This window comes from Terrapene carolina, unplaced genomic scaffold, assembly GCF_002925995.2.
Source record: "Terrapene carolina triunguis isolate 2854851 unplaced genomic scaffold, T_m_triunguis-2.0 Scaffold210, whole genome shotgun sequence".
Classification (NCBI taxonomy): domain Eukaryota; kingdom Metazoa; phylum Chordata; order Testudines; family Emydidae; genus Terrapene; species Terrapene triunguis.
Window position 1 is genome coordinate 33290479 of NW_020664561.1, and position 13384 is coordinate 33303862.

The 13384-nt window shown below is 42.2% G+C and overlaps 1 protein-coding gene across 1 annotated transcript in view; it reads left to right on the top strand.

The window, feature by feature from the left end:
- LOC113407210 (dihydropyrimidine dehydrogenase [NADP(+)]) overlaps positions 1 to 13384 on the top strand; it is a 602627-nt gene that overhangs the window by 520012 nt on the left and 69231 nt on the right. Inside the window, exon 19 of the mRNA XM_026655393.2 lies at positions 1844 to 1986. Coding sequence (XP_026511178.1) covers positions 1844 to 1986 — 143 coding nt within the window. The remainder of the gene's footprint in view (positions 1 to 1843; positions 1987 to 13384) is intronic.

A 13384-nucleotide genomic window follows, 5' to 3' on the forward strand; every position in this document is an offset into this window, starting at 1 on the left:
AGGGCCTCTGCTTTTCCCCTGGTAACACAAATAAATATGTTATCTGTTGAAAATTAAAAGTTGTCAAAGACTGTTCCTTTAGCAGATTAAAAATCCAGTAGCAGACTACAAAGTTTCTCTTTTAGAAACATAATCACACAGAAGGGTAAAAGACAACAATAATCAAACCTCTCTGGTGAAAGAGAAAGCAGTTCCTTTCTGAAATGAGGACAATGTTGTAAACAGAGGAGGGCATAAGGAGGAACTGGAAACATCCTGCTCTTCTCATGCCTCTTTCCCGCCTTGTTTTTCTTCATCCTCATACAATTCCTTGGTCCTTCCTCCCTCTTCTTTCCTCACTAGTCTTTATTACTGACTGCCTCCATTGGTCCTTTGCCCCAAGAGCAGATCAAATGGGGACTCTGGGGTTCACCGTGACCAGCTAATACAGTGGTAAAAGTGTTAGATTGTGTCTGCACAAAGTGTTTGGGGTGTTTCATATCATGTTACTTACCTCAAGTTACCTACTCAATATAAAAAACACCTTTTTTCCTCTAATCTAGACAGACCCCCTAGTCAATCTCCTTGTCAGGGCCGGCTCCTGGCACCAGCTTAGCAAGCAGGTGCCTGGGGCTGCCAATGAAGACGGGGGCGGCACGTCCGGCCGTTCGGCGGCGGGGCTGTCACTCCGTCTCGGAGCGAAGGACCTGCGAATGAAGCGGCGGTAGAGCTGCCGCCGCTTGCGATTGCGACTTTTTTTTCTCTCTCTCTCTGCTTGGGGCGGCAAAAACGTTAGAGCCGGCCCTGCTCCTTATTAGTGAAGTACTCTTCCCTATACTGCTTGCCAGTGCAATATACAGTCCCTGCACTACTGCAAGACACCACTGTAACACACTGTATTTTTATTCTAAATTAACTGGATATTTTAATATAAAAAGCTTTTAGTAGTTTAAATACATCCCAAATAGTCTAAAAATATAGATAGCTGAATATATGCCAGCAACCAGGATCATTTACTGTCTAGTATATGCTGTATTCTTATGTTTTTGCTAATACTCATGTAACATTAATATACTTTAAACAAAATGGAGTAAATTCTCTAAGCAGTGCACTAGGGTTTTATCATGATTCCCATAAATGGCTCAAGAAATTGAGAGGCCAAATCCCCATGTGCCACTTTGAAAATTTAGGCCCCAATCCTATAAACATGTATGCACGTGAGTAACTTTGCTCATGTGAATAGTACCATGCAATTTTAGGGGCTAATCTGATCAAAGCTGGGCTTTTTAAAGAGGTACCAACATCCTTGAATGTATCCACAGGGTACATGTATTAAATAATATCCGGAATGTCAAAGTGCATTTGGATTGGTAGTTTTAAACAAAATGTTTGATTCAGATTACGTAAAACAAATTCAAAATCTTCCCTTTATTTGCACAATATCTGTGTTCACACCAGCAGCCTTATCCCTTATGTGGAAATTTAGAGCTGTATATCTATAATTTACTGTATGGAATTGTTTTCTGTTTCTAATTATATTGTTCCTTGTTCTTTTAAAACAGATGCTTAAATGTTTGAGCCAAGTTTTATGTTTTATCCAGTTAAATATGCAAGTGTTTCTGTCTGCAATTTTAGGGTTATTACACCCACGTTTCCTGACACTTTTACATGTAATAATACTATTCAAAACCTGATACATGTCGATTTACAAATTAATATATTTTTAGATATTATAATTAGATATTAGTTCTTGATATTAATGATTTGTCTAGTACAACACTGCCATCCCATGATGGGCATGCACACATCATATCTAAGTGCTGAGTATTCCAACATGCTAACACTGTATTTTGATTTTCTTTAGGAAGTGCTATTAGGCCCATAGCCCTGCGAGCAGTATCTGCTATAGCTCATGCTCTTCCAGGATTTCCCATCTTAGCAACTGGAGGAATTGATTCAGCTGAGAGTGGGCTGCAATTTCTCCACAGTGGTGCTTCTGTTCTACAGGTATTTGGGTTTTTTTCCCTTTAAATATTATAATTAGTAATTTATCACAGAACTGTAATTTATCTTAAAACTAAAGATTTCACCTCAAAGTAGGAAAAAGGACACATTAACATAATTGATCCATTGGGACAAATGTTTATATTGTTATCTCCATGCTCGTTGCTAGGAGCCATTCACTTAAGATGTTCAGTGATGTAGTGGATGCCCCATAACCTATTGTGCTGACCCGGGAAAAGGCTAGCTTTTTAAGAGTGAAGTAGTACCTTTTCCTCTAACCTAGAAAGTTTCCAAATTAAATCACTTTCCCTTGTTAAGCAAATGAAGTTAATACATTTGTGCTTCCCAATACATCCTGTGTTTTCAGTTTCTGTCTTGCGCAGCGTAAGCTCTTTGGAACAGGGAGTTTTCATCCTGTGTCTTATTGAGCACTGAAGGGAATTCCAAATGGCTTTATTTTTGGTCCCACCTGCATTCAGTTTGAAATAGCTGTTCTTCATCCAGGCACCAATCTCCCTCAAGCACTTGTTTTGAGTGATGAAAAATGCAGAGCTGTGCATCCTTTACATGTTGTTGGCATCACAGTCATGGCTAAGGAATGGGATGTTAGATAGTTTGCAGTAGTTGGTTGCATTGGCTGATGTTTTCTTAAGCACTAGGCAGACTTTAGTATGAGTGATAGATTTTTTCATTAACAGGAGGTGTTGGTAGTATGGGTCCTAGAAGGTCCATTGGCACTTCAGCCTTTTGCCTGCACTGAGCAGCTGTCTGTGGATAGTAGGTGATCATAGCGTTTCTTTCACCAGGACATAAACCCCATGGTGTTAGGGTGGAGACTGATCTTCTATGCTGTGTATCTTTGGAAGCCTGCAGGATCGATAAGTAATCAGGGAAGGAACACATAATGTACGTTGCATCTAAATGAAGGGGGAAACTTATGTTTGGAGGAGGTGATAGTCAGTCTAGAGCAGGGGTGGGCAAACTTTTTGGCCCGAGGGCCACATCGGGGAATAGAAATTGTATGGCGGGCCATGAATGCTCACAAAATTGAGGTTGGGGTGCAGGATGGGGTTTGGGCTCTGGGGTGGGACTGTGGATAAGAGGTTTGGGGTGCAGGAGGGTGCTCCGGGCTGGGATCGAGGGGTTTGGAGAGCGGGAGGGGGATCAGGGATGGGGCAGGGGTGTGGGGAGAGGCTCAGGGGATGCAGGCTCCGAGCAGTGCTTACCTCAAGCGGCTCCCAGAAGCAGGGGCAAGTCCCTTCTCCGGCTCCTACGCGGAGGCGCAGCCAGGCGGCTCTGCACACTGTCCCATCCGCAGGCACCCCCCCTGCAGCTCCAATTAGAGCAGGTAGGAGCTAGAGCGGGGCCATGCCGCAGCTTCTGGGAGCCACTTGGTGCAGCCCCTGACCCAGAGCCTTGGACGGAGTGCTGGAGCACCCTAGAGCGTGGCCGAGCCGCGTGGTGCAGTCCCTGACCCAGTGCCCTAGATCGTGGCCGAGCCGCATGGTCTGCCCCGCAACCCAGCACCCCGGCCGGAGCACTGCAGTGGGGCCGAGCCGCATGGTGCAGCTTGCAGGCCGTAGTTTGCCCACCCCTGGTCTACAACATGACAATGGTGCCTTCATTCCCAATACCTCCTTTGGCACTGAAAATTAGATCCAGTGTGTGGCTGGCCTTACTGGATAGCTGCAATGACGGCAAAGGCCAGTCCCAGGTTTGCTGTGGTGAAGAAAAAATCCTGGGCAAATTTATTGGTGAGGTTATTTGCATAAGCCCTCAAGAGTCACACAGTACTAGGAGTTTGTGGGATCTCTAATAGCAGGTCTGACACTACAGTTACTATTGAAAGCTATCAGAGTAGTTGGCAAATTGAATACCCCTGGGATCCCAAACTACTGTTTGTCTGCTAGCCCCAGAAGCAAGTAAGTGCAGTGAAACGTTCTGGATTTAAGGGGAGATAGTGGTGAAACCTGTAACCTTTTGGGGGAAGAAGAAGCAGCAATAGGAGGTTCACATGCCCTGACAGCCAGTCCTGAACTCTCTGTATTAGCATCAAACAGGCAGAAGAGTACATGAGGTTATCCTGTAAGTTGTTTTGTTTATCTGCTTTACTAATAGTGCTTATTAATTTTTAAAACTTCTATTAGGTTATTTCAAACTCTCCTTTTATGGTAAAGGGATCATGGAGCTATTTTGTCTGGGTAACAGTCTCAGTGCTACTTCAGTTCTGTATCTCTTACACATACACACACACACGCACCAATCGTATGATGCTACTTCTAATACAATATTTGTCTACAACAAAAGTATGATCAACAAGGGAGTGTTTTCAGAACAACACATTTATTTAATTTATGGCCGCTAATTAGAACTGAAACTAGACCAAAATGTAGAGCTATGCACTTTTCCTTAATACAGATCGTGTATGTGTGTGGGGGGGCGGGTTCTTGTGTGTAGACATGTCCCTGAAGATAATGGTGAATTCTAAAATGTAACTAAATACAGAGAGAGTGGAATGGGTATTGTTTCTGGAGTGGCTAATTAAAGAATCACTTGCTGAACCTAGAAAACTCAGAATAATTTTTGAATACTAATTAAGTATTGGCTGATTAAAGTGATTCATGTTCAGTGTGGAGCTCTGTGCATGGAACACTGGGCTGGACACCTCCTTTAGAGAACATTGCAAGGCTCATCTATTTCCAGCATCATTTCCTCAACAGAGACAATGACGAGCCCTGTTTTCCCCTCTTAGGGTTTCTTTATACCAGCAAGTTGTGTTGGTTTAACTTAAATCATTTTTAAAACTGATTTAGATAAATGGGTGCAAAACCCTGTGTAGACACTTATTTTGGTTTAAGAGTGGCTTATTTCAGCCTAGCTGAAGTCAGTGAGGAATAAGATAAATGGATATAATCTGTTCTTAAACCAAAATGATATTGACCGTAGATATTTCCCTTGTCTAAGGGAAGAAGTAGAAGAGGGTGGGAAAAACGTAAAACCTTCAGCAGAGGATGGTGCAGAAAATATCTGATCAGAACAACAGTGACCCTCATATTTGATATCTAGATGGAATGAGATATAACCAAAACTGCAACTCCACCCCGCATCCAGCCCTGCTTCCCCCACACCCAAGGTCCCCAGAAGGGAATTGCCAGCACAGTCCAGAATTGTCAGGAACACGCAGACCAGGCACCTCTGCTCCAATGGCAGTGGCATAAGCTTCCCCTGCGCCGCAACTCCCTGTAAGGTGGGCTGTCAGGAGCTCATCTCAGCATGGTCAGCCCTTGGATGCTGGCACCTGCAGCAGGGACCAGCCTCTCTGCAGTCAGACCTATGTGCCTCTGCTCCCCACCAACATGGAGAACAGCCTAGCTGAAAATGGCACCCCTGCGTGGCCAGTTCCAATGGCACTCATTGAAATTTGGCCCAGTCATCTCTTCATCATGGATGCCCTTTCAGTGTTTAGAAGTGCATTTGATCTAGCCTCTCTTTTGGGAGGAGGAGCACAACATTTTCAAATGTATAATTTCAAGATTGCTTATACAATAAAGGAAGTTTATAATAGATGCAGATCAATTTAACTATTTGTAACTTTAGCACCCATGTGGCCAAGATGGAGTTTACTCTTCAGGCAGCTCTGGCCAAGAAAAGGGGTGCTCAGTAATGCAGCAGGGAAAAACCTGTTCCAAGCCCCCTGGAGTGATCACACATGCACACCAGGACAGTACAATGAATACAGGGAAGGGAAATATTTATTTACAGAAGATGAATGGAGAAAAAACAACAAGGTGGCAGAGTGGGGGAATGGTAAAACGGGATCACACTCAACATGAGGCCCCCAGGCCCAGTGGTACCAGCGTATGAAAGGGCAGACTCTGAGCAGTGCATCTCCACTCAGGCTATGTCTATACTGGGATCGACGCTCTGAGATGGATCCACTGGCGGTTGATTTAGTATGTCTAGTGAAGACCCACCAAATCGACAGCAGATCGCTCTCCAATCAACCCCTGTACTCTAACCCTGACAAGAAGAGTTTTTCCCATCGACCCCCCACGGTAACTTGACCTAAGATACATCGACTCCAGCTACGTTATTCACATAGCTGGAGTTGCATAGCGTAGGTCGATTTACTGCGGTAGTGTAGACATAACTTCAGTATTCAGGAGTCCCGGGCAGAGTTCCAGTCTGGCAGTGAGACTTGGGTGCTCCTGGTCATCTTCAGCGCCCCAGTAAACTTTCAACAACAAACCCCTCCGGTGCCCAATTCTGTCACTCTCTGCAAACCCACACAGAGCGACAACCTCTCCACTTACCTAGCTACAGCCTCCCTCCTTATTCCCAATTCAAGATCACAAGCTCCAGTACTCACGGCCCCATACATCCCTGGGCAACAGTGACACTGTGTCCAGCTCCGGTTTCTCCTTCTCGGGTGATTCCTCCCTAGCACAATGCTCCTCCTGGTTCCTGTCCTGGGGTGTCCCCGGTCGGCTGCTCTGTCCCTCCCAGGCTTCCGGCAGATTCTCGGCTACTTCACTGGGTGAGGGCCTGCTTGTGTAATGCGGACAGACCCCGGTGGACGGGATTGAACTGGGGACCTCTGGAGCTTAGTGCATGAGCCTCTATAGCATGAGCTAAAAGCCAACTGGCTGTTAGCTAGGGCTGTAGAGCAGACTCATTTTATCTCTCTGTCTATCTCTCTCTAAGTGGTCTCAGTGCCACTAGATGGGACCGAACACCACACCCAGGAGGTGTGTGGGTTATACTTGCTGTAGCCCTTTCGTCTCAAGCTACAGACCCACACACCCTTCCACTCTCCCTCTCTCCACGCCCCTGGAACAACCAACATTTCCTCCTCCTCAGGAAAAGGTTTCAAAGGTGCCATGATCTCTAAACCCCAAGGGGGTTACACATTATCTGGAAGTGAAAATATTTAAAACAAACAGATAGCTCTTCCAATTTGTGTAGTTTCAGGAATGGTATGAAAGAGCATTCATTTTTTATCTTTTCAATCAGATCTTGGATGCATTTAAATGCTTCCACCACTGATCTCTTAGTACTGTGCTTTGTCATAGCATATCTCAGTCTACGTATTTCTTTTCAACATAAAATGAAATAAACGTAAGTAACCATGTTATCCACATGTGCCCAATCCTGCATTTCATGCATACCCAAAGCTCTCACTGATTTTTGACTGCATCATTTTGAGGTTTGGTCTCTTACTGTAGGTTTGTTAGAGAGTGCAGTGTCATTGAAGTAACTTCTTTTTCTTTTTAAGTGAGCTTTTTCCTTATAAAAATAAGATTTTCCATCTGTTTTTATGTGTCACTTGCATCACGTGTACTTTACCATGTCACATCGATGGTTTGGTAGATTGTTTGAAAGGCCTTTGAGGAACAGACATGAATTTGCAGAAGTCATTACACTGTAGGAAACTAAAAATGGAGACAGTTATAGAAAATTCCAGTGGAAAGAGAAAATGTATTGTGGGAAAAGTAATAAAAGCACAAAAATACTAAAGTAAAACTCACTTCACAGTAGCCTGTATGATTCAATTGTAGATCAATATTATGTAGTTAATGCATTAGCAGTAGAGCATTAATTTGCAATTACCGCAGGCGATCTGATCCTCTGTGTTTCGTCCATTGACATAAATGACCTTTTATTGAAAGAGATTCTGCAGTCATTATTTCTAGCGGATGTAACAAAAAGGGATAGAACAAAGAGGTTGCTTTCTGCAGTATGCATTTTTCATGGTAAAGGCTCCTGAATTTATACCCTGGCATGGCATATTTTTAGTAAATCTTTACTATTTAGTTGCTAAACTTGAAAAGAACAATAGGTCTTTTCAAACAACTTTTTAGACTGTTATAAAATGTGTAGGTCATGGTCATGCATGTCTCCATCACCTCCAGGCTGGATTTCTGAAATATACTCTAGGGGTGTTTCTGTAAGCCACCTGGAATGCTACTGCTTCTGTTGCCTACCTCCTAAGAATTAGATTGTGGCTTTGCCACAAAGCCCTGGCTAAGAGGCACCACATAACTGCTCTGCTCTTGAAACAGACCATAGGCTAGATTGTGACTCAGAAAGTCACAATCTAGTCCCTGGCTCCTCTCTTGCTCCAGGAAGGAAGTAAACTGTGTCAAACCCATACCTGACTTGTTGCTTTCCCTTCTGTACCAGCTCAGATGCACTCATCAGCACACTGTTGGGACTGACTCAAGATTCTACCCGCTCCCCTACCTTGCTTGTCAACTCCTCACCCATCTGTCCCAGAGGGGCGGTTATCCCCTCCCTGAGAGGCTTCTGTCCTCACACTGTGACCCATGATATGGTTAGCCCACACATGGGAAAACAATACCCTTGAACTCCCTTCCTGCTATATGCAGAAATATACAATGAAAAAAGCAATCTGCTGGTAAGTGAGGCTGGCCACAGTGACCATCTAACTTCCCCACATTCTGCACTGCCTACTTATGTCAAATTCAAGGTGCTGATTCAATGTATAAAGCCCCAAATGGTCAGGGACTTGATTAGTGAAAAAAGCTGCCTCCTCCCTTATATTCTGTCTTGACACTGAAGACCATCAAGGACACTTCTGCTGTTGGTTCCTGAGATAAACTCTCTCAAACAAGGAACAGTTGGCTTTCCGGTAAGGGCCTGTTCCTGTGCACTTACTTCCTCTGGTAACTGGTAACCAGAGGCTGTTCGGCTCTAGGACTCAGATTGACAGGATTTTTTTCCCCAGGAAGTGTATTACTGAGGCATTTAACTGAGGGATTTTTATAACAGCAGGACAGTTCTTTATGTGTGAATAAACAAGCTTTTGTACTGCAAAATAGGGGGGTTTCAACTGTTTGCAATTTTTGGACTTGTATTCACAACAGTAAGTCATAAAACAAATAACTACCCAGAGACGTGAGAATGCAGAAATCTGCATCTCTCTGAGAGACTCTAGAGAGACCAGGGAATGGAAGATTCATGGAGATGCCAGTCATGGAAAGGAAATGTGCATGTAAAAAAACTTTCCATTCTGCATCATGGCAGCTCCACTGATCCTTTGCTGCTGGGAAGTAGCAAGCAATGAAAAGAAGAAAAGGAGAGTAAGGCACAGAAGCGTGTGTATAATCATGAAGGATAGCACCTGTGCCATACATAGACTTACATTGGGGACCACTCTGAAGAGCACCTTCTAGTTGAGTGATAACTCTGTATAGTGTTGATCAGTTTGACTACATGATCAAGTGGCTGGTCTGCAAATTTTCTCAGTTTTAGTAAAATCTTCTTCTCACGAAGAAGTAAATAATCTGGAAGAACGATCCTTGATGCCTTAATTTTCTTGTAACATCATAGTCCTCCCTAATACAGCACTTGATCCATGTTGAGAGAGGTTCTTTTATCCATGCAATTAGAATGAAGGAATTGGAATGAGAAGGAAACAGAGAAACAGATTATCTGAAACTCACAGTACATTTAGGAAAGGTTTTAACTTCTCTCAACATCCAGGTTATGCCATTTCTTTTCCTTCTGATATTCACTATTTGAGCAGCGAAAGGGGAAAGAAAAATCTCTTGGGAAGTGTGAAAGTGAGTTTTTATCATAGGCCTCAGAGGGTCAGAACTGTTTTATTCACATGAATGTCATTCTTCAACGGGAATAGTAGCTAGTTCACAAATTCCTACAGCCAAGCTGATAAAGGATGAAAGCAATTGTAGCTGAAATAAAATAAAACAGTACTGAAGGGAGAGACTCACAGGAATGCGAGGTTAATCATTGCCAGACTAAATTGAGGTCCGAAGATGGGAAAATTGGTTTGCTGGTTGGTTTTGATAGACGTGCAGCTTTCAAAAATCAGGATGTGCATCAAGAGAAGATGCTCATTAGAGCTGGTTGGAAATGTTTAGATGAAACTTTTTTCCATAGAAAAATGCCAGTTTGTTGAAACCAAAACGTTTCACGGAAACTTATCGATGTCAATGAATATTTCATCAGGTTCTCGGGTTGTTTGTGTGTGTGTGTGAGAGAGATTTTCTCTGTAGCCCTGTGGTTAGAGCACTGGCCTGGGATGTAGGTTCTGATTCTTTCATTGACTGTTCAGAATGGTCTGGGATGAAAACCTTTTTTCTGAGTCAGGCAGAGGAGCTACTTGAACCTGTCTGTCCATGAGTTAATGATGCTGTTCATTACCGACATGTGTCCTTTTATGGTGCTGACTCTTAGGGCCAAGGAAAGTCCATCCAGAGAGAAGTCAAGAAGTGATGGAATTCCTGACTTTCTAGCATTATTTTTTGTTTCATTGCACCAATAATAATAATTTCTCCCTATGTGTGAATATGATTTTTGAGGTAGAAAGTGAACTGGATTTTAGAAGGGTTACTGACTCTTTCAGAATAACCTGGCTCTGCCTTTCAAGATTAAGCTGCCAGGTTTAGGGAGCTTGATGAAGAGGAGATCTATATTTGGAGGACTTGAGAAGGCAGGGCAGGAGAATAGTGCCAATGGCCCTGTAACTGCATGACACAGCAACTGATCTGATGCTGCACTAGCTGCTGAAATGCATTTCCCTCCACAATATTTTCCTACTCCTTGGCACAGGATAGAGCTTTGTGCCTTTGATATTCCACAAGTACATGATGAAGTTAAAGACAGGTGTAGAATCTAAACATGTGCCTGGCCTGTTTACATACTGCTTTTTAGCGTGTCTGCCTACAAGTATCTCCTTCACGTTGCATAGCACCTACAGTACAATGGTACAGTTCATTATGGGTGACTGATCATGAGATTATTGCTCATAGCTGTAATGCTCAAGGCATGTGAAATCATATTTGTTTTCCTAAATAGATGGTCGTGATTGTAAAATCCTGCATGTGCCCATGTACTGTATAGGGGTTAGCTCTGTAGCTCCTAGAACTAACAGAATACTATAGTCTCATATGAAAGTAATGCAGAGCATGCCTTTTTAATCTGCAGATCAGCACAACTCTCACAGAATCTGATCCCTCCAAGCTGCATACTCAGAATCTAAATGAACAAACATTTATGTACCTTTGTTCAGTTGTAATGTTCAAAAGAAGGATAAAAAACTCTCATCCAACTCAGCCTTGCATCTTGATACTGCATTCCCAAGCCTTGTTAAATAGCATCCCATCTGCTATCCTATAACTCTAGAGTCATTTAGAAGCTAATGTGAATAAATCAAATAATTTCATCTATATTTTATCAATACTTAAGAAGATTTTTCTTAGTCATGAACTTGTCCTTTTAGAAGAGAGGTTCTCAAACTTTTTTAGAGTGTGAACCACATTGTCTCCTATACCACCTCCCCTCATTTTCACAATCATGTAATATCCTCCAGGCAATTACAGCAATTGCTTATTTAGAGAAGTAATTTTAGGAAAGTATACAATGTATTTTTAGCTGTTGTAATGTAATTTACAGCTATAAAGGGGGAGCCAGAATTATGTGACCAGACAGCTCTCCATGGACCACTGTCTGCAGACTACTAGCGGTCTAAAGATGACAGTTGGAGAACCTTTTCCCTAGAACATTATATTTGGATGCTTACATTCTTATTACACCCCTCCCGCATTATAAGTAGGTGCTGAAATAGTCTGGGGATGCTGAATGTGCTCTTTTTGATTTCCTGATTCTTTGAATACTCTGTGTTAATCTAAATCATTGCTTAGAAACTGCAAAATAGTTTTATTATCTTCATGTGCAATAGTTATGCAGCATTTTTCACTATGTGGCAGAGAACGTTCTTCACAGACTTGAGTAGTCTACTACTAGCTACAGAAGATACAGTTTTTAAAATCATATGTAAGCATTACCGAGATTTAAATCGCACATTTACCCATCATGAATGTCCTAGTTTTTTTAGGAATATTAGATTACACCCATTAGCTGGCAAGGCTCGGGTAGGTTCCTTCATGAAGCACCTTGTATTGCTTTTATGTAGTACAGTCTGTCTTCAATATAACCTAAGCCAATAGAAACTAAACAAAAAGACAATGATCTCAACTGTACATTGAAAAAAATAGCCTAAACAGATTCATAAATACTTCTCAGACAAAAAGGTAGATTTATGTATTTAACAGTTCTCAGGAAGAATTTATAATGAAAAAAATTGCATTAAATGATGACAAATACGTTTAAAATTAGATACATAGTATAATACAAGAGGCTGAGTAACTCTTTTCCTTACCTTCTGGGCATATCAGTGAGGAACATTTCAAAGCAAACTCATCCAAATTAATATAAAAGCAAAACTGCTTATCCATTGCAGAACCTTTCGAAGGTACCTGAGAGGAAATTTTGTTGTTTATCCCATTGCTAGAATCAGAATATTAGAATGTGTGAAGTCAAAGGCAGATTTTCTAATAGGATGGCATTTCGAGAGCTATTTTATTTAGAGATCTTGTGCAGTTTAGTAGCAACGCTGAAATAAGTCTTTTCCTTTTGGGGGAAGTAAGATGGCATTCTGCTAAATGCTAAAATTTTATCACTTGGGGGGGGGGGAAAGCTGCCAGAGAGGCCTAAGAATATAAAAGCATTTGAGATCTCAGAAGGAGTTTAAATCAATGCACTGCCACAGTTACAGTGCAGATGAAAGAGCCTGCTGTCTCAATTGCCAGGAAACTACTTCGAAACTCTCACTTTGATTTCTTTTGGTAGTCCTTTACATTACCGCTAAATGCAATAGATAGGGACATCAGTGCTTTGATGTTGTACAGCTACAACAAATGGAAACTAATATGGTAGAGCAGTCAGCCTTTGTGATTTGCATGTGTATATACAAATATATACCCATCAATCTCCTTATCTGACTGTGTATCTCCACTACCAGTCTGCCAACCTAGTGTACCTCTTTTCATTACAATTACTATTATTTTGTGCCCATTTTCCAACAGAGAGCAAAACATATATTTTTGATGGAAGGAAAAATAAAATTGTCTCCCCGCTACTTCTAAGCTATGAATGATGTGAATTCAGTAACGATAGAGAGCTACAATAGTGATTTGAGACAGGTTAGAATAGGAGTGCTACTGCTAACCAGGACTGATGATGGTGATGGAGAATTAGAAACATTGCCTTGATGATACTCAGCACTGAGGCATTTTTGTTATCACAATCTAATTATTGCACGAATATTTACACCACTTGAAAATTAACAGTGTAATAAAACATATAGGGCCAGATTATCTGGCTTTCTCCAGTTCTTTGCTCCATGTGTGCTGTAAAGGGACAGTAAACTTTCTGCATCTCCTTAGCTGGGAATTGTGTGAGAAGATACAGGGCAGGGATGGAACTGAAGGAGTGTGGGGCTAACGTTCACTGCTGCCTCTGTGGCACCATCTCTTCCACAACCACCCTGGATTCTGCAGAAGCTTCTCCATCAACT